General features: G+C 38.6%; 1 protein-coding gene across 1 annotated transcript in view; it reads right to left on the bottom strand.

Annotated features, from left to right (window-relative positions):
* The window catches only part of LOC150102377 (glycogen phosphorylase-like), a 479,880-nt gene that overhangs the window by 192,594 nt on the left and 263,879 nt on the right, over window positions 1–23,407 (bottom strand). Inside the window, exon 9 of the mRNA XM_090399808.1 lies at window positions 20,419–20,565. Coding sequence (XP_090255934.1) covers window positions 20,419–20,565 — 147 coding nt within the window. The remainder of the gene's footprint in view (window positions 1–20,418; window positions 20,566–23,407) is intronic.

The following is a 23,407-nucleotide window of genomic DNA, read 5'->3' as shown; positions in this document are numbered from 1 at the left end:
GGGAACACAACTGATGAAACAAAGTAAATATGAACACTAACATGAAAGAAAGTATAACCCAAAAATGCAAGAGGGGGGGGGATGCAGAGTGAATGAAATGCAAGATGTGAAAAAAAAAAAAAAAAGTTTATTATTATTATTATATCACACCTCCAGGGAGTCCAAAGACTTATCGAGGGAGGACATATATTCTATAATTCTTCATCTCACTACTCCACTAACCTTTATCCAACACCAGTGCCATCTACCGGCGACTACCACCACTAATACATCCATGCTCATGCTGGGATTCAAACCCGCAGCCTTTTGGCTGAGAACAGATGCGCTAACCACTCGACCAACCAGGCTGCAGAAAGGAGATGAAACATATGATGAATGAGATTAGAATAATGGTAGAAATTAATGGAAAGGTGAGAACAAACAGAAATGGAAAAACAGCATAGAAAAATAGGTGGTAAATGACTCATAGTAGTAGGTAAATTTCCACGTAGCACTCATAGTAGTGCTACGTGGAAATTCCATTGGTAAAGGTATGGTGAATGAGAGGATTTACAAACAGAGTTTACAGGTCCCTGGAACAATGCAGTGAACTAAGTGGAAACTTTGGAGGGAAGTCGCCAACAGTTATCTATCTATCTGTTTGTCAGTTGATGGAATATTACTTAAATGCAGAAACTGTTTTACTGCAGAAAATTACTTGGGGTTAAGAGAAACAGTATTCAAATCATCTAGAGAGTGATAAATTCAGTAAAAATGTTTTATTATTATTATTATTATTATTAATATTATTTTTATCTGAGACCTCCAGGGAGTCAAAGACTCATTGAGGGAGACTATAAATCACCCAAACCAGCTATCATACGTTCCCTTAAATTCATGCACTAGATACACTCAATAACACTAAAGGCAAACTATTCCACTCACTCACTGCTCTGAGAGAGAAAAAGCTAGCTCTTACCCTTTTCTTGACTGTGAACAAACTTAACTTTCATGGATGTCCTGTGTTTTCTCTCACCTGCCTTCCATATAATGAAAAATTTCATCAATCGATATATTATAACACCCATTCAAAAGTTTATGGATCTTTATCATATCACCCCCCCCCTCTCGCTCTCTCTCTCTCTCTCTCTCCTGTTAATCAGAGTCTGCAATTCACATGCTCACAATCTCTTCTCATAATCTAAATCCCATAAATATGGATATAATTTTTGTAATTCTTCCTTGCACCCTTTCCACAACTCCTATATATCCCCTTGGAACCTAGGAGACCAAATCTGCACACAATAATCCAGGTGTGACTTATCAAGACATTATAAAGAGGCAAAATGATTTCCTTATCCTTACATGTCATGGTCCACTTCAACATCGCAATTATCCTGAGTTGTATTTTTGACTTTTGCTATGTGACAATTGAACTTCAAATTCCTACCCACCATTATTATGCCAAGATCCCTAGCCTTATCAGTTTTTTTGTAGCATAACCCCACTAATATACCATTGAAAATCTCATCATGCCAAAGTGCATAACTTTACACTTATTAACATTAAACTGACAGCTATTATTGTTTGCCCAAATTTCCAGCATATTCAAATAATTTTGTAAATGCTGGTTATCAGCAGCATCCCTGATTGTCCTGCCTATCTTCACATCACTGGCAAACAATTGCACATCTCCTACTAAATCTCTCCTGATGTCATGAATGTATAGAATATTAAATGTATAGATTTTGCTAATGAATGCATTAGCAAAATCCAACATTATCATAGTGTATCCATTCCCTTTATCTAATTCAACCATAACACTGTTATAATATGCTGCTCTTTACAGTGTATAGCTTATTTGCCTACCCATTTCTGTATGCAAATTCTTACCAAATTCTCTAAAATCTTCACCATAACATCAGAGATACTGATCAGTCGGCAGTTAGACAACAGTTGTTGCACTACCCTAGTACAATGGAACTATCATATATTTCAGGGAGGATAGATCTGGTCACTATTTCACACCAGAAGAGGTCTGGTGTGAAATAGTGACCAATGCAACCAAATATATACAGTTGGTTACTGCTACAGGGGGTGATATTGAATTCATGCATCAGCAAATTAGTGCAATGAGCACATGGTCAGTGATTATTATGGGGGATTTTAATTATGGTGATGTCAATTGGAAGGAGGAAATATGTGGCAAAAAGGAAATGGAATTCATACATCTTCTATGAGATAATTACTTGAAACGGCACATAACTGAAGGGACACTTGGTGTGAGAGTGCTGGACCTGGTCATTAGTTCAGAGGATATATGCATAAGTAAGGTGTCCTCGTTACCTGCAACCGGTGAACGCGATCATTTTGCAACCTCCCATACTGACTTGGGAGGTTGTAAAATTTGTGGATTTCTCTTTTAAGAAGGGGTATATAGGAACTACAGGTTAGGCAATTATAACATGCTTCGGAGTGAGCTTGCAGCTGTCCCATGGCAGAACACATTGTAGGAGAAAGAAGTTGGCAGTACAAGGGATAAAATAACTGGGTATCTGAAGAAGGCAATATCAGATTGTGTCCCCATGGTCAAGAAGACAAACAAGGTAGGAATTAGATGGATGAGTAGTAGTAGTAGTAGTAGTATCAAGCTTGATCTGCAAAAAAAAAGAAAATGTTATGGAGAATTTACAAGGAGAGAGGCAATCAGTACACCCATGAGCAGTACAAGGCTCAAGATAGGAAGGTTACCAGCATAGTAAGAAAAGCTAAATCAAATAATGAAAAGATCTTAGCCAAGGAGATCAAGGGTAATCCCAAAGTGTTCTTCCACAATGTGGCAAGTAAAAGGAAGAATGACTTCGGAAGGATAACTTTAGCGGGTGCTGATGGTACTTGGGTGACAAATTCAGATATAATAGTAGAGTTACTGAGTGATCACTTTTCAAAAGTCTATCACCCAAGTAAGGATAACTCTGTACCTAGCAATAACTAATGTGAGAATTGAAGTTAAGAAATCAGAGGTCCTGAATATATTGCAAAATTTAAATGCAAACACTGCTGTAGGTTTAGATGGAATATCAGCTCGGGTGTTCTGTGAATGTGCAAAGGAATTGTCAATGCCTCTTACTTGGTTATTTAACTTAAGTTTAAACTCTGGTATGGTCCCTAGGGAGTGAAAGGAATGCAAAGTAGTTCCTACATAAAGGCAGCTCTAAAATTGCGGTAGTTAATTACAGACCAATCACCATCTTGGGAGTGGTGGTAAAAGTATTGGAAAAGTTGGTTAAAGACAAAACTCAAGAATGGGTGGAACAGGATATGATACTCTATAGAGGCAAACATAGTTTTGATAAAGGTCGATCCTGCCTTAGCAATTTATTAACTTTTCAAAATTATTGAGGCAGGTGAAAGTATTGTTAAAGGTAGCGAAAGAAAAGAGTGACAGAGTTAGGATGGTGAGTCTGTTGCTGCGGTACGACAGAGAGGAGACAGGAGTTTAGAAGGAGGGCCATAATCGCAAATGACTTTATGCGCAAGTTATGCAGATGGTGTGATGTGGAATTCGTGGACGTGTGGAATGAGTTTGATGGGCGAAAGGATTTATACAAGATGGATGGCCTGCATTTGAATGGATTTGGTGTGCAGAGACTGGAAAAAGTGTTGCTGAATGAAGTGAAATGGATGTGCAGAACCAGGGAAACTACAACTAAAACAAGGAGGGGGGGGAGTGGATATGCGGACATCAGTGAGACAGTTAAGTGTAAGAATGTATATAATGTACCCGAGATAGTACTAAGGACAAGTAATCGGAATGGGATAGTTAGAATAACGCATCAAGATAGGGGTGGGACAACGGGACCTCTGCATTTAACGTATACTAATGCCAAGAGTATTAGGAACAAGAAGGAAAAATTTTTGGCCTTGGGTGGCTCTTCCTGGCCACAGGTTATTGGCATTAGCGAAACATGGCTGACGGAAGAAGATATAGTTAGCGGAATAGAATGTGTAGGTTACAGTGTGTTTAGGAGGGACAGAGAGAATAAAATGGGGGAGGAGTGTTATTGATGATAGCTGATGAACTGCAGCCAAGGAGAATTGAAGTTGTATTGCAGGGTAGTGAAAAGAGCTCATTTGAGACTATTTGGTGTGATATTGAGACTGGCAGAACAAAATATATAGTTAGGTGTGGTGGAGATAGTATGCATAAACAAATTGATGAAATGAGTGGAAGGTGGGTAATTATTATGGGGGATTTCAACTACAGTAACATTGATTGGAAGGAGGAGAGGACACATGTGAGGAAGGAAATGGATTTTATTCAATTATTAAGGGATAACTATCTGAGACAGCATGAAATTGAAAATACTAAGGGTGTGAGAGTGCTTGACCTGGTAATAGCATCTCAGAATTTGACTGTAATGAATATGACCATGTTGCCTGCTATTAGTGAGAGTGATCAAAACTGCAAGGGCTGGATGTCGATAGAACATGGGAAGTGGTCACGGCGCATTTACAGGAGGTTATGGCTGATTGTATATCTAGGGTTCGAATAGTAAAACAAGTAGGGGTTAAATGGATGGATAACACCATTAAGCTTAAGCTGCAAAAAAAGAAACAACTGTGGAGGGAATTTAAAGAAAAAGGTGACCTGCAGGCACACAAATGATATAAAGTGCAGGCCAGAAGGGTAACGAGTGTGGTAAAAAAAGCAAAAGCGGATTATGAAAGGAAACTAGCTATGCAAGCTAAAGAGAATCACAAACAGTTCTTTCAATATGCTGCAAGCAAAAAAAAAAAAAAACTGTACACGGCAAAATGATTTTAAGGAATGACGATGGTAAGGAGGTCACTGAATCAGACGGTATAGTGGAATTAGTGAGCGAGCACTTTGCAAGAGTATATCATCCAGGTGGTGACATTGCAGGAATGAAGGAACCATTAGTTTATACGGGAATTGAGATCAATGAAGTGGAGGTGAATAGTCTATTACAGAACCTTAATGTAAATACATCTGTGGGATTGGATGGTGTACTGGCACGGGTCTTATGTGAAGTAGCTAAAGAATTATCAGTGTCCCTGACCATGTTGTTTAATCTGAGTCTCGGGTCTGATTTAGTCCCGAAGGTATGAAAAGAGGGGAAAATAGTTCCACTGCATAAAGGAGGATCCAAGACTCAAGGTCTTGGAGAAAGTAGTCAAGGGAAAAATACAGGAATGGATTCATGAAAATGAGATACTGTACGGGGACAGCATGGCTTTGTGAAGGGTATAATCATGCCTCAGTAACTTGCTCGAGTTTTATAACACAGTGATGGCTGAACTGGATAAGGGTAATGGGTTTACAGTGAGACTGCTGCACCTGGCTAAGGCGTTTGACAGGATACCACATGGAATTCTAATCCGTAAACTACAACATATGGGAATGGATATTGGAAAGGGTTTGTGAGATGGATAGGTGGATGGTTTATGGAGAGATATCAGAGAGTAGTTTATTCGGGAGTAGAGTCCAAAAGATGGCCTGTGACTAGTGGTGTGCCGCAGGATTGTGTTCTTGGACCACTGCTGTTTAATTTGTTCATTAACGATATAGGGAAGGATCTAAGAGGAACAGTTCATTTGTTCGCTGATGATGCAAAGTTGGGTAGGGCAATAGTGAATGCAGACGATGTCAAAATCTTGCAGGACGACTTGGATAGAATGGAGTTCTGGGCTAAGGAGAATGGATGTCAATTTAATGTGACAAAATGTAAGGTTATGCATTTTGGGATGAAAAGATTAGCAGCAGTATACCACATTGGTGGAACTGTTCTTCAGGAGATTGATGAAGGCCCGGACTTTGGAATGTTGGTGGATAGGGAGATGAAGTTTAGGCGGCATATTGCAAAAGTAGCTAAATAAGCTCATCAACTCACTTGGTTGTTGAAAAATACTTTGACGAGCAGAGACAAGCAAGTTATTGTTCCTCTGTACCGAGCCTTGATAAGACCTCATCTCGACTACTGCGCCCAGATTTGGTCACCTAGGTTTCTTCTTGATGGGGAGGAGGTGGAGAGGACCCAGAGGTGAGTGACCAAGATGATAGCAGGTCTATGGAATGAACCTCATGAGAACAGGTTGAAGATTTGTGGGTTGCAGAAATTAGTTGATAGGCGGAAAAGGGGAGATATGATTGAGACATTCAAATTGCTAAAGGATTTCTATAGGATTTATTCAGAGGATATTTTTGAGATCAGTGGTTAGCAAGGGTGTTAGAGCTGGGTTCTTTACTTGTAGAGTGGTAAATGTGTGGAATAAGTTGCCAGAATCTGTTGTGGGTGCTATGATGGTGAGTGAGTTCAAGGTAAGGTATGATAGATACTGTGAAAATGTCCTATAATTATCTGGACATAATGTTTAGTGCCTCCTTCGATGAGTCTAAGGATTCCCTGGAGTCACCCATAATAATAATAATAATAATAATAATAATAATAATAATAATAATAATAACATCTGAGTTGGACAAAGGAAATGGCTACACAGTGGTACTTCTGGATTTTGCTAAGGCTTTTCACAAGATACCAATGGAATACTGTTGTGCAAATTGGAGCAGATGGGGATGGATACTAAACTGGTGATATGGATAGGAGAATGGCTCAGGGAGAGATACCAGAAGGTGGTGTATGGAGGAGCTGAGTCCAGGATGAGGCAGGTTACCAGTGGTGTGCCTCAGGGCTCTGTGCTTATGCCATTGTAATTTAATTTGTACATAAATGATACAGGAAATGGCTTAAAGGGAAATATTCAGTTGTTTGCTTATGATGCAAAGTTGGGTAGGGCAATAAAAAGCAAGCTGATGTTGAGAGTTTGCAGGATGATTTAAATAAGCTGGCAAAATGGACAAAAGGTAATGGATGTCAGTTCAATGTGGAAAAGTGTAAAGTTATGAATTTTGGGATTAAAAGATTACCAGCTGTGTACCACATTGATGGAATGGTACTCTAAGAGATTGATGAGGCTAGGGACTTAGGGGTGTTGGTGGATAGGGCGATGAAGTTCAGGGGATACATTGCTAAGGTGTCCAAGATTGCACATAGGATTACTTGTTTATTGAGGAACACACAAATATCCAGAGATAAAGAGGTTATTATTCCCCTTTATAAAACACTGATACTTCCACATTTGGATTACTGTGCTCAGGTCTGGTCACTTGGATTCCTTGGAGATGAGGAGGTTGTGGAAAGGGTTCAGAGGAGAGTGACTAAGTTGGCGAGTGATGTAAAAAATACTCCCTAGATTGAGAGATTGAGAGCTTGTGGATTGCAGAGGTTGGTTGATAGGTAGAGAAGAGGGGATATGATAGAAATATTTAAATTACAAAAAGGTTTTTATAAGAATGATGCAGCAGAAATGTTTCAGCTGTGTGATAGTGATGGAAGAACAAGAGGTCATCCCTGGAAATTAAGGCAAAATGTGGTTAACAAGGGAGTGAGAACGAGGTTTTTTGTATGGAGGGTGGTGAATGAGTGGAATGCATTGCCTGACTCAGTTGTCAGTTCTTCTGTAAATGACCTCAAAAAGAGATATGATAGATATTGTTTTAATAGTTTGGGTCTCCGGCGATGAGTCTACTGACTCCATGGAGATACCTGTAATAATAATAATAATTCCTTCCATTCCTGTGATATCATTCCAGAGCTGAGACTCAAGTTATATAAAATGTAAAAGCCCTAGCTAATTCAGCTGAACCTTCATTTAGCAAACATCCTGATATTTCATCTGCCCTATTGATAAATTCTAATCCAGGTTATGCAATAGTTCTTCAACCTCATGTTTATGTACCTCTAACTCTTCATCCAATGTAGCAGTAGCACTGTTCACCATGTTACATACACCTAGTTGACATACCTTAGCAAAGTGAGCACTCATTAACTGAACAATCTCATTAGCTTCTGACACTAGAGTACCATCTGTATTCAATAAAGTTATTCTTCCCCATTCATCCAACATAATGATATTTTTGGATTGCCTTTAGCTTGCATAGACAATTTCTTTTAATACTCTGATTTGGCTTTCTGCACAATACACAATACTTTTCTAGCCTGAGTTTTATCTATCTCATAACTTCTCTCATTCTTATTCTCAAAATATTCTGTCCACTTCATCTTCTTCTTGTTGTGGATCTCTTGCTTAATAAGGTTGCACATCCATTTCACTTCCAACCTATTTATTCTTCAAACACTAGGGATACATTCAAATACCTCATTTAAACACTTTTTCAAGGATTCTCATTGTTGACATTTTTCCCATTCTGTAACTGATACCATGGGACCAAAGATATTATTATTATTATTATTATTATTATTATCCAGGCCTCCATGGAGTCAAAAGATTAATCCTGGGAGGTCGTTCTTAGGAAATACAAAGTCTATCATACTACTCCTTGAACCCATTAACTGTCCCGACTCCAACCACTCTCTCAGGCAATGCATTCTAAGGTTCAACCACCCTCCACACAAAGAAACCACTCCTCACCCTCTTGCACACGGTCTCCTTTCGTAACTTCCAAGGATGGCCCCTTGTCATCGCTCCTTCCCGCTGTTCCACCAAGTGAAAGAACTCTCCAATATCTACCCTGTAACTGCCGCTCAACAGTTTGAAAGTCTTCATCATATCACCTCTCCTCCTTCTATCCACCAAACTTTGCAGTGCACATTCCCTCAGTCGATCCTCATAACTCATATTGTACAGTCCTGAAACCATCTTTGTTATCTGCCTCTGTACCCTTTCCCCAGTCAATTTATCCCCTTCAAATCCTGGGGAACAAATCTGAGAACAATAGTCTAAGTGTGGTCTGATCAGGGCCTTATACAACGCAATGATAACTCTTTTATCTCTGTAGGTCGGCGTCCTTCTCAGTATTGCAGCAATCCTCTGAGTTACCCTCACCACCTTTGCAATATGCTCCCTGAATTTCAGTTTTCTATCAATCATCACCTCCAGATCTCTTGTCTCCCCTATCTCCTCCAGTACAGCTCCTCCAATCGAGTACGCATTCTCCCATCGATGGATCCCAAACCTCAAGACTTTACATTTTGCTGCATTGAACCAATAATCCCATTTATTTGCCCACCTCTCTAGTTTATTCAAATCTTCTTGCAGGGCTGCCACATCTGCACTATTACTGATAACCCTTCCCAACTTCACATCATCCGCAAACAACTGAATGTCACCTTGCAATCCATTGACAATATCATTGATATACAGATTGAACAATACAGGTCCCAGTACTGAGCCCTGTGGAAACACACTTGTAACCTTCTGCTTCCTTGATATTGCCCCATCATACACAACTCTCTGATACCTATCAGTCAGCCAATTAAGAATCCATTTAACTAACCTGACATTTAAACCCATGTGCTGCAACTTAAATATCAGCTTATCATGTGGCACCCTGTCAAACACCTTTGCAAAATCCAAAAAAATGGCAGTATATGCCTTTCCCTCATCAACTGCTCTTGTCACTTTATTATAAAAGACAATCATATTACTAAAGCAAGAGCACCCCTTAACAAATCCATGTTGATTCTCACAGATAACATTACCCTCATCTACCCAATGCTGTATATAGTCCCTCACTAATTTCTCCAAGCCCTTAACAATTACTGATCACACACAAACAGGCCTATAATTAGACACTTCCAGTTTGCTACTGCCCTTATGCAGCGGCATTATCTTACCTTCCTTCCGTTCCCTGGGTACCTTTTCTTCAGCCAGACTTTTGTTGAAAAGCCAGGTCAACGGAGCTGTCAGTTTTTTAGCACATTCTCTCAAAATCCGTGGTGAAATACCACCAGTCCAACAGCTTTATTGGTATTCAGAGTACTCAGTATTTGGAACACACTCTCCTCTTGCACCTCTAAACCCGGATCCTGCCCTATCCGTCTAGTATTAAAACCTCCTCGAGGATGAAATACTCCAATAAAATGCTCATTGAACCACTCCATTATGTGGTGTTCAATGAGCACTTTACTCCCATTTTTATCCCATAATGTTATTCTTCCACAATCGTTTCTCCGCCTACTGGCCACATAGATAAAAATTCCCTAGGATTTTCTTTGGATCTTAGTGCCAATCTCTTCTCATATTTCAGTTTTGCCTTCCTCACCATTCTGGTCACTCTTCTGGCCTGCGTCTTATATTCTTCATGTATCTGTCCTTCACCCCCTCTCCTTGTATATCTTCCATAATCTCTTTTTCAACTGCAGTTCCTGTTTGATATCATTTGTCATCCACTTTACACCAAATTGTGTCCGCTTCATCACCCGTGGAATACAGCTTACTATTGCTGCTAACAAATATTCTTTCACAATTTCCCAAGCACTAATGATATTCTGGCCTTCCAATTCTGCCCTCCATGGAACTGCTCTTAGTTGATACCTAAGATTACTATAATCACCCACCTTATAATTCTACATACGTCCCCTTTTCTTTGATACACCTGCATGTCTGTTCATCTTCCAAGTCAAAACCACATGGTCACTCTCTCCAACTGGTGGGAGAAAGATGTCATCTCAGTTATTATCAGTTCTTCTGATGATATGGCCAAATTCAAAACTCTTGAACCTCTTGTTCCCTCCATCACATGCTGCCGAAGACATTTGTCCCTCAAGAATTCCAGAAATTCTCTCCCCTTCTTACTATTTGCATTTTCCTCTTCCCAGCTTATACTACTGTAGTTAAAATCTCCCATAACAATCATTCTTCTTGCACTTGTCTAGCTCAACTGCCTAAACATCTGCTGGTCCTCATCCTCTGTGCTCCCTGGTTTATAGCAACACCCCAATAAATATCCTGTCTTGGCCACTTCTACCTCACACAATATGCTTTCAAAACCATTTGTGTCACTGCCTTCCAAAGCCTCCACTCTAAGAGGACATAAGTCATCACTTATCATAAGCAGTACTCCACCACCACGTTTTTCTTTCCTATCCTGTCTAAAAATGTTGTACCCTGCCACTTCACTTCCAGTTATTATATCATCTTCCGTCAACCACATCTCAGATATCCCAATAATCTTTGTCCAGGTTGATGCTATCAGCACCACCAATTCATTTCCTTTATTTCAGATACTCCTGACATTAGTATAGAGCATAAGAATGTCATTGCTTCTATACCTATCATTGTCCCCTCTCGATGCCCCTGGGCTCAATGTTTCCTGACATCATCCCCCTTCCCCCAAGCACCCATTCCCACAAGAGGCCATCCCTGCTACCATCCACCCTGGGAATTCTAGTTTCCCTGAATTGACACAGTGACTCATTCAGAAAACAGCAACAATCTTTTCAGATGCCTTCGTCCTTCCTCATTCAAAATGCAAGTAGTCTCTAGCATACAGTTCCCCTCTGTCTTCAAATGCCCTCCAAGCATCCACGTATTCCAACCCTCTCTTCTCACGCATTCTGGCTATTATGTGATTCAGTATTGCTGCTCTTCTGCTCAGCTCGTCATTATCATACCTGGGCAACACACACACACACACACACACACACACACACACACACACACACACACACACACACACACACACACACACACACACAATCTTTCCTCTCTGCGTTTTCTTTTGCACAACTTCAAGCAAGAATCTCAGATCTCTCGCTGCCTGATTTACACTGTCTGTCAAGTCATTCATGCCCACCATCACAATCATCTCATCCATCCGCTCACCCCCTCTTAATTCCCATAGCCATATTCTCTATTGTTCCTCCAGGCAAACACTCCTCATGCATCCTATCTTGCACACCATGAATCGTTGAGTCACTATACATTACACCTCTCACCATTCCCTCTCTCCTACTGTTTCCATTCTCTCCTCCTCCATCACTCCCATAACTCTGTCATTCCCTCTCTTCCACTTATTCTATTCTCTCCTCTTGTGTTATTCCCATAACTCTCTCTCATTCCCTCTCTTCTACTATTCCCATTCTCTTCTTCTATCATTCCCATACATCTCTCTCTCTCATTCCATCTCCTCTACTGCTCCTATTCTCTCCTCTTTTAGCATTCCCATACCTTTCTCATTCCTTCTCTCCTGCTGTTTCCATTCTCTCCTCTTCTCTCATTCCCAAAATGCTCTCCTCGCCTATCCTTCCCAAAACTCTCCCTCTCTCCTACTCTGATTTGCCTTGCATTTATCTCTGCCATTCTCCTCATCTCATCTTTCATACTTCTCATCTCATTCACAAGACATTCCACCTCCTCTTTCAGCCCATTTATCTACCTCTGCAAGTGAGTCATTCTAAATCGAGATTCACTCTTCCAAACAAAACCATCTCTGAAACTTTCACAGTCACTCACACCTTCCACACTATCGACTATTATTTTCTCATTCATATTTTTTTCCTCATTCTCTCCTATCACACTAATCATCTTCCGATATTCATTTCCCATTCCTGGAGCAACTAGGTCAGTTATTGATATATCTATTTCATTTATTTCCTCCCATTTCCTGCATTTCACGTACACACGCACTCCCCCCTCTCTCACCAGCCACATATCCAATTCCCGAGACGCATACATGCCGCAAGTACTGCATGCCACAAAGTCCCTTATTATATTACTTATAATGGAGTTCTTAAATGGCGGAGGACATGGCGATATGCCATTTGTGACTGCAGCTGAATCTGCCATCATTCCTTACTGCCGAGGAACTACTAAAGTAATCATTTACTAAAGTAATTATATATAAAGGCTAAATAAACACTGTATTATATATATATATATAAATGCTAAATGTATATATACATATATATAAACACTATATTCATCTATACCAAATAGCGAATAACTTATCTTTTCTTCAGCCACCAATACTCCCGACTGTGACCACACGTTCTTGATAACTCAAAAATAACACGATATATAACACGAAACTCTAAAGCAGAACCTCTAAACAACACTTGTGTTACTGATAAAAAAAAAAAATGGAGCACAATTCACAAAGGAATTCACACTATACACCTTTTAAAAAAACACTTTTTTTTAACAACAGCTCAAATCCACTGCTGCATGCTTCAGCGACCCTTCTTCTAAGGTGATCATAATTTCCAGCTTTGTAATTCACCATGTAACCTGTTCTAATGGGAACATCAATATAATTAGATACTTCATAAGAAAGCACAATATGATCACTATCACCAACTGGTGGTAAAATAGTCATATTCTTAACAAATCCAATGCTCTTTGACCTCAAGTTCCTTCTTTCACATGGTGCTTGAGAAAGTTGTCTCTCAACAACTCAATAAATTCCTATTCATTCTTATCATGAGATTTCTCTTCTACCCAATCGATGCTTGGATAATTAAAGTCACACATAATGATCACTCATTTAGCACCCATAAGGCTAAACTGGCAATACATTTCTTTGTCCCCAACTGAGCCACGAGGTCTGTAGCAACACCCTACTACATATTTCATAACAGATATTACAGATAACAGATAATAATGGTGACAATTCAGGTGAAAATAATTGGGTCTTAGTAAATGGCCTTCAATAGTAAGGATCCCTTGTTTGGTTGTATGTCATACACAGATTCTGATTTAACCTGTCTATCAGCTGCAGTATGTTTTCACATCCATACTAGTATGGATTGAAATTAATGGCAAGACTGGATACTGTATCTCACTTCACAAATGTTCCTTTAGATGAACCATTAGAATGACTCCAAAATAACTTTCCCACAGATATTCTTCATCTCTTCAATTTTGTCTTTCATTTAGACTACTCCACCTATCAGAACATATTTTACCAGCAAACCGGAGGTGCTACCATATAGTCCATATAGTTTGAATTCCATATTGAAGATACCCTTGAAACTTGGGTGAAAATTTTATGAAAATAAAATTCTTACATTATCCCAGTGTTATTTATTGTATCTGAATCATGTCTGATTACATTCCAATTCTTTGTTACAGAAAGCAACATTCAGAGGAGAGTCTTCAAAGTGGGAGAGGTTGTGAGGAGGAGGGTACCACAAATTCCAATGTTGGGACCCTTGTTGTTTAATATATTCATAAGTGATTTAGGTTCAAATATTTATATTAAAATTTCTCTCTTTCTAATGATGTAAATCTGAATAGTATAGTCAACTAGTCTGATAACTTAAGTTCTTCATGGTATGATCTTAAAATACTGGAATGATGGACAGGGAAGTGAGGTTTAAAATTTAATGTGAACAAATGCAAGTATACTACATTCAGTAAGAAGAGAATACTAGATAGATGGCTGTTGAATGGACAGGCTTTAGAAAAATTTAATGAATATAGAGATGTTGGTATTGTGGTTGATGAAGAATTAAAGTTTAGGAATCCTACTGATAAGACAACTAGTAAAGTTCAGCAGACTGTGGGATTACTTAAGAGAGAATAAGAAAAAAGAAGTAATGATGCTATCACACAGGATTTTAGTCAGTCAATATTGGAATATGGCTTCCAGCTTTAATCACCAAGGTTTATAATGGATGCCAAGAAAATCAAGATTATTCGCAGAACCCTGCTCCATTTTTCAAAGATCTGAGGAAGATTGAACAAAGTTCCATGTTTGGTCTCCAGAAGTGGAGTTTCTGGACTATACAAGTGAGTTATATTTATATTATATTTACAATCATGGCTTGCATCAAAACTAAAAGGAAATGCATCTTCTAATTGAGTGAAATTATTGGTCGAATTGGGTCATATTACTTCTAAATTCTAAATTGAAATCATACATTTAGTTCCATATTTTTTTTTTACTAGAGGATAGATATAGGCATTTAGAGATAAATGCATGTTTTCTAATTGCATTTACTTCTAAGTTCCATTTTTTTAAGTTTTTTTAAGTTCCAACTAATTGCATGTTTGTAAGCTAAGGTTGTTAATATAACCCAAAAATTAATTGAAAAAACAATAAAAATCTTTAGCTCATCCCCAGTACTAATGTACTATAGCTTACAATCCTTCATGGTTGACATAAAAAAAACCATGCATGCTGCTTTAGCTGGATATATGTCTCTGATAGAAGGACCAAAACAACAATAGTAATAATAATAATAAATGTAAGGTTTTGAAATTTGGAATTCAGACGGGAGAAGCCTACGTACACTATTGGTGGAATTGTACAAGGAGGCAGAGGAGTTAAGAGATTTTGGGATAATCGAAGATGATTTGAAGTTACTGTAAATTAATTGCTGTAAAACTAAGACACTGACCATCTGAGATAATAGGATGGTGGTGGTGGTTCCATTGTATAAAACCCTGATAAGACCACATTTAGATGATCAGATCATATCATTAGAATTTGAAGGAAATGAAACAACTTCTAAAGAGGATACAAAACACATAACAAATATGTCATAATTATTATTATTATTACTATTATTATTACCAACCCAAGAACCCATGGAGTCAAAGACTCATCTGGGAGGTCCTTTTATCACACACACAGTTCATCATACCGTGCCTTGAACACATTAAAACAACTTGCAGACACCACACTCTCAGGCTAGGCATTCCAATCATTCCCAACTCTGCACGAAAAAAACCTGCCTCTCACTCCCCCTACTCACACCCTCTTTATACAGTTTCCAGGGATGATCTCTGGTTCTCCCCCAATCTCCCACTATTTTCTGAAGAACCTCTCCAGGATTGATCCTGTAACTGCCCTTTACCAACTTGTAGGTCTCTATCATATCTCTCCTCCTCCTCCTGTCCACCAGACTCTGCAAATTACATCTTCTCAATCTTTCTTCATACTCGACATTCCAGAGGTCAGAAACTGCCTTAGTCAATTGCCTTTGGACATTTTTCAACATCTCTTCATCCTTCTGAAAACCAGGTGACCAACTCTGGGCACAATAGTCCATGTGTGGCCTAATCAAAGCCTTATACAACGGAACAAGAATCTCCCTACTTCTACACGTCAGTGACCTCCACATCATTCCCAGAAGCCTTTGTGTTGTCTTCATAATTTTGGCTATGTGTCCCCCTAAACTTCAAATCCTTATCCACTATCACCCCCAGATCTCTTCATTCTTCCACCTCCAACAATATATCCTCACCAAGCATAAATTCTGCAACCCATCTTTGTTTTCCCAATTTTAAAACCTTACATTTTGCAACATTGAACTCACATCTCCATTTCCGTGCCCAATCACTCAATTTATTCAAGTCTTCTTGTAAGGCCACAACATCTTCGCTACTCTTTATGCTTCGTCCTAACTTTGCATCATCTGCAAACAACTGAATATCTCCATCCAAATCTTTGCCAATATCATTAATATACAAGTTAAATAGTAATGGTCCTAAAACAGACCCCTGAGGCACTCCACTAGTGACTTTCCTTTTCCTGTATATTGCACCCCCCCCATACACAACTTGTTGATACCTATCAGATAGCCAGTCTCCAATCCAATGCACTAATCTAATATCCAACCCCATCTGCTCTAGTTTGACTGTCAACTTTTCATAAGGTACTCTATCAAAAGCTGTCATGAAATCCAAGTATATTACTGTGTATCCTTCTCCTCTGTCCAAGGAAGCAGTCATTTTATTGTAATAAGTAAGTAGATTACTAAAACATGACCTCCCTTTAGCAAATCCATGCTGTCCATCAAAGATAATACCATTGTTGTCAACCCAACTCTGGATCCTAGTTCTCACAAGCTTCTCCAACAACTTAACCACAACATTTGACACACAGGTAGGCCTAGAATTTGATGCTTGAGTTTGCTCAACTCCTTTATGAAGTGGCACAATCTTGCCCTCCTTCCACTCCTTAGGGACTTGACCGAGTGCAAGACTTGTATTAAAAAAATATGTCTAGACAAGTGTCAACTCCCTGGCACATTCCTTCAGAATACGTGGCGATATATTACCAAGTCCCACAGCCTTATTAACATCTAGTTTACTCAACTCCCCATACACCTCTTGCTCACTTACAGTCGGTCTCTCCTCCCCATCATCTACTACTCTCAATCTCTCCATGAAGTCACATTCACAAGATTGAAAGATCTTTAGGAACTGTTCATCTAGTATCTCCACCACACCTTCTGCAACAGCTGCCTTTATACCATTTTCTCCAATCAATGTCATCCTTCCATAATCATTCGTTCTTTTGCTGGTTACATATCGAAAGAACTCCTTAGGATTCTTTTTGGCTTCATTAGCTAACTGCTGTTCATAACTCTCTTCAGCTATCCTCACCAACCAAGTCACCCTCTTTGCCTGGTCTTTGTATACCTCATGGAATAAGTTATTTCCACTTCTCTTATGCTGCCTCCATAATGCTCTCTTTCTTTGTATTGCATGCTTAATCTCTTTATTCATCCATCTTACAACTACCTTATTTAACCTGCTCAACCTTGGTATACACTTAGATATTGCATCTACTAGATAGTTTTTGAAAATCCCACAAGCTGCATTGATCTCTTTTCCAGCTAACTCCTCATTCCATGCTACACCTGCAAGCTGTCTCCTGAGTTCTTTATAATCATCCCCCCTCTTGTAGTTCCACATATACCCTTTTCTCACAGAGGTCCTCACACTGCTGGCAATCACCCAGGTAATCACCTCATGGTCACTCTCACCAATTGGTGGATGATATGACACCTCACTTATAATTATATCCTCTGAAGAGATGACCAAATCGAAGAACCTCAATCCTCACGTGCCCTCAGTTACATACTGTCTGAGGTAGTTATCCCTCAAAAACTCATTTTCTTTAAAATTAAAATAATAATTAAAATCGCCCACTATGATCACCATTTTTTCTTACTTGCTTGACTAATTTGATTATACAGTTCATTATCGCCACCATCCACATTACCTGGTCTATAACAACATCCAACCAAGTATTTAATTCCATTCACCTCTATCTCACACCATATTGCCTCAAAACCTCTGGCACTATTTCCCTCTTGCATCTCTACTTTGTATGGACATAACTCTTTCTCTATCATCAACAGCACTCCCCATCCCTTTTCACCCCTTATATCCTCACGAAACACATCATACCCTTCCATCTCTATTCCTGTCAGGATGTCATCCTCTTCCAACCAAGACTCACTTATTCCAATAATCTTTGGGTGAACTGATGCAATTAATGCAACCATTTCATCTGTCTTGTTTCTTATACTTCTAGCATTTGTATACAAACAACAGCTCATTTCTGGATCTACAGCTAGTTCCATTGATACCACTCACTTGATATGATCTCTCCATGTTCGACTGGGGCAATTTCCCTTTCTGCTTATTCATTTTAAAACCCTTTTCAATTACAACTGTTTCCTCTTGATCCAAGGTCATTCCATTTCTTTCGTGTCTACACATGCTCTCATCTCCTCTTGGAGCATCCATTTCTCACGCTGTGTACCCCTGTCCACCCTGAGCCTCCCCATTTCCCTGCTCCTCTTGCACACCCATTCTCTCATTTTCTATACTCATACCACTCACTTCCTCATTCATAACCACCTCTTCAATCTCTGCTGTCTTACTCTCCTGCTCTTCCACATCACTTCCTGCTTGATCTGATTCATTCTCTCTCACTCTACTCACTTCTCTACCTTCCAGCAGCAGTCTCTCCAAGCGATTCACACCATAACCATTCAAATGCAGTCAATCTCTCCCATACAGTTCACTTCTTCCTTCAAACTCATTCCACACATTAACAAACTGTACTCCCATCTCCTCACACATTTCAGCTAGCATATAATATCTGCGGAATGTTGGTTATGGGGATAAACTGAAGGTATGCAAAACTAAATATCAAATTTTGTATAAATCTCCCTCTTATTGTCACTAAATATGCTGGAAAAGTTTTGGTAGGTCCTTCTCAAACTATTAATTATATCTAAACTTCTATGTATTTTATCTGAGAAGTACAAACTAAAAATTGTTCTGCCTCACCTGAGGAAAGTGAAATTTTTAAGTGCCTCCGTAGCACAATTGGAAGAACGACTGTACATTGCGCCCTTTGATTGGAATAGGCCTAAGTTCGAATCTCGTCGCGATGGGAGGAATCTTTATCTGGACGATTTCAGTCGAAGGTGAGTTAGCTGATCTCATACAGAGGTAGCAGGGTTTTTTCTCCCAGAAACTCGGGTTTTTCATCCCGCATACAGACAAATCGGCCCTTCAGAATACACACAATTTACAGACACAGAATACCAGTTATGGTGGTGGTGGGCAGTAGATGGCATTGATTCGTAGTAGAGGTTCGGTGTAGTGGTTGAGACAGCTGAAGGTATCCTCCCGCGATGAGTCTTCGGACTCCTTGGAGGTGTCAGGAATAATAATAATATAATAAAAATTAAAAAAAAAACATTTTCCTGGTAAGTATCCATTTAGTTTCTAGTTTAAACATTTCATAAAATGCTGAAAGGTACATTATAGAGTTTCTTTCCACAGTCCTACACACAACAGAACTCTATTCTGAACTACTGATTTACATCAGGCAATCAGTGTAAATATCAGACAGTACTACTCTTCCCTCAAAGGTATGGTGACCTCTTTTCACTCTACTGATGTTTTTCTTGAATAATTGAAGTTGTAGTGTCCCTGAATGAAAGCATGAAGGCTGTTCCAGAAGACAGAAAGAAAGAGGAGAATGAGAAGTTGGGTTGGGTAGATCTGGATGAAGCCATACAATGAATATTGGTTAACTGGTAGCTACGTGCTTTTACAGACTTAGAGGAAAGTGGAGGAATGATGGAGGCCAGTTCAGCAGTATAATACTCATGAAAAGACATAAGGGAGAAACAAAATATCATTTAACTGAATTGCCTTTTTCTGGAAAGAATTAAAAATTTTTAGGTAGGTTTTTTGGTGCATTAAATGTGAGAATAGTACTCCAAGGCTGAGCGGATGTGGGATTTGTACCATGTTACCAACTGTAACAAACACATGTATAGGTAAAGGTGTACAGAAATAAGCAAAATGGCACAAAGTTGTAATGTATGGTCATAATCATATCATCAGCAGCCTAATACAAAAAAAAGAGGATGATGATAATAATGATGATTATCATCACCTGATCATTGCCTGTTTTGTATCAGATCCAATGGGCTATTATAACCAAGTAACTTGGCCTCTAATGAACCTGATATAGCTAATGATAAGGCAGCTAATGCTATCTACATTGTATGCTATGGCTGTAAATTGTATTCATCTAACCAGTTTGTCTCTTTTACAGGATGAAAAACTCAAGTTTCCAGGAGAAAAAACCATGATAACTCATTTTCAGTTCAAAAGCCTAATAAATATTCTCCATATCTTAGGATTCAAACCAAGGTCTTTCCCACTAAAGGGCAACATCAGTACTAACTGAGCTACAAAGGCAAGTGTCATAATATACTTCTCGTCATAATTATATACTAGATATTTTTCATTAAAATAATTACATAAATTCACACAAGAAATACCTACTGCTAAGTGGTTAGCATTTATTTCGTATATGATTTCCAGATGTCGTGGAAGAAGATTACCCAGCATATCAGTAGGCCATCTTTCAAGTGCCTCAGGCAAGACTGTATGGTTTGTATAAGCACATGTCTTCACAGTTATTTCAAATGCCTTAAAAAAAAAAATAAATAAACATATTCCATTAAATGTTCAAATGAAAATTTTAAATTTAACTTAATGCTGAAACAAAATGAAGTATAATATTTTCACAGGATTCCATGGAGTTGTAACTTTATTACAGAGGTATTTTTATTTTCATTAAAAAAAAAACTGTTTGGTTGCAGCATTTCCTTTCAGATACTTAGGCATCTGAAAGGACATGCCGATCTCTCCTAGAAACAGAAATAATCTTTCACTTTGATCTCTTCTTAGAAATAAGTAATTATGAATGATTACATAATTACTTATGTAATCATAAGTAATTATGTTTTTCAAATTCATTTATCATATATACTTGCTGAACAATACATAAATCTAACAGATAAGCTTAGGCGTTGATGGTTATTCATGACTTATTTTTCACGGTATTAAGAACACTACAAACACTTTTAGCAACAAAGATGTTTTATTAACGTTAATATTTCGCTGATTTTCAAATCAGCATCATCAGAGCACAACACACATGTAAACGCGACAGCGAGTGAGTGACACAATATAATTGCAAAAGACAAAAGATCTAAAGTCCTATTTTTGGCGCCCTCTAACGAAAAAAAAAAAAAAAGCAGTTACCCAGGAGTTTTTCTTAAGGTTAACCGTCTCCCAAATTTTTGGCAATTAATGCAACCATATTTGTTAAGGTTGGGAGAATTCTTCAAAGCCATTGCTGAATCAAAAAAGAATCTTTCAGATCTATAACGACTCCTAAATAGCACATTTGTTTTCCTCCATCTAATCCTGTGTGAAGGAGTGTCCAAAGCATGGTCTGCCAGTCCCGACTTGCCATAGTAATAGTAGCGAATGTATCTTTCATGTTCTTCCAGGCGGATGTTCACTTATCTTCCTGTTTGCCCATAATAGGCCAAGTCATAGTCACATGGAACTTCATACACTCCTGGGTGTGCTAAAGGGTGACGTTTATCCTTTGGCGAGCAGATCAGAGTTGCCAGCTAGACATGAGGTTTGAAGGTGGTGCGAAGGCCATGTTTCAACAATACTTTGGCTATCTTTTCCGATGTACCTCTGATATAGGGAATAGAAATGGTCATGTTGTATTCTTGTGTATTAGGGGAGGGCAGAGTAATGGGCCTATGTAGTATTTTATCTATTTTGTAGGGATTGTAGCCGTTGACTAAGAACGTATGGCACAGGTACTGGAGTTCAGTGGTCAGAGCTGTATCGTTAGAACAAATGGCTCTGGCTCTGTGTGTAAGTGTTTTTAAAATGCCGTACTGTTGGACTGGATGATGATGTGATTGTTTATGTAGGTATCTTTCTGTGTGTGTAGGCTTTCTACCATTTCTTGACACATTAGTCACCCGCCTTTCAGATGGATCACTATCTTTTTCTTTTTTAAAGCATTTTAAAAACACTTACACACAGAGCCAGAGCCATTTGTTCTAACAATACAGCTCTGACCACTGAACTCCAGTACCTGCGCCATACGTTCTTAGTCAACGGCTACAATCCCTACAAAATAGATAAAATACTACATAGGCCCATTACTCTGCCCTCCCCTAATACACAAGAATACAACATGACCATTTCTATTCCCTATATCAGAGGTACATCGGAAAAGATAGCCAAAGTATTGTTGAAACATGGCCTTCGCACCACCTTCAAACCTCATGTCAAGCTGGCAACTCTGATCCGCTCGCTAAAGGATAAACTTCACCCTTTAGCACACCCAGGAGTGTATGAAGTTCCATGTGACTGTGACTTGGCCTATTATGGGCAAACAGGAAGATCAGTGAACATCCGCCTGGAAGAACATGAAAGATACATTCGCTACTATTACTATGGCAAGTCAGGACTGGCAGACCACGCTTTGGACACTCCTTCACACAGGATTAGATGGAGGAAAACAAATGTGCTATTTAGGAGTCGTTATAGATCTGAAAGATTCTTTTTTGAGTCAGCAATGGCTTTGAAGAATTCTCCCAACCTTAACAAATATGGTTGCATTAATTTGCCAAAAATTTGAGAGACGGTTATCCTAAGAAAAACTCCTGGATAACTGCTTTTTTTTTTTTTTTTTTTTGTTAGAGGGCACCAAAAATAGGACTTTAGATCTTTTGTCTTTTGCAATTATATTGTGTCACTCACTCACTGTCGCGTTTACATGTGTGTGTTGTGCTCTGATGATGCTGATTTGAAAATCAGCGAAATATTAGCGTTAATAAAACATCTTTGTTGATAAAAGTGTTTGTAGTGTTGTTAATACCATGAAAAATAAGTCATGAACAATACATAAGTGAATTTTCAAACGAAACAAGTATTACAAACCTAAAGTACATTCTTCTTTCTATGGCTCTACATAGAAAGCCTTGGCCTCCTAGATGTGTCGCTTTTGACCTTGTTTCTCCATGACCTTACTTCTCCAGTTTGAACATTACAATATGATGCTATCTTGAATAATAGTATCTATTCATCTTGTTTTTCCTCGTGGTCTTTTACCAAGAATTTTACTAGTTATTGTCTTCTCAAGAATACTGTCATTTTCCATATTAAAAATATCCAGCCCACTGAAACTTTTTGACCCTGATTATATTTAGATATTGTTGATTCTAGTTCCTCCAGAGACCATTATCTTTCATAAAGCCAAATATTTTTCTAAGAATTTTTATTCAAAAGGTGATTTTTTTTTTAGGGTTATTATAAATGTATAGCATATTTTGTACCATAGTTAGGTTAAGGATTTTTTTTTTTGCTGTTTTGATCAATTTTTATATATTTTTTGCAATTTTTTATGTATTTTTTTACACAGTCCAGAAATCCTGCTCGAGAGACCAAAGAT

The sequence above is a fragment of the Typopeltis vanoorti genome, chromosome 10, assembly GCF_054136105.1.
Source record: "Typopeltis vanoorti isolate ZY-2024b chromosome 10, IOZ_Tvanoo_1.0, whole genome shotgun sequence".
Classification (NCBI taxonomy): Eukaryota; Metazoa; Arthropoda; class Arachnida; order Uropygi; family Thelyphonidae; genus Typopeltis; species Typopeltis vanoorti.
This window is presented reverse-complemented; position numbering and strand designations above follow the sequence as displayed.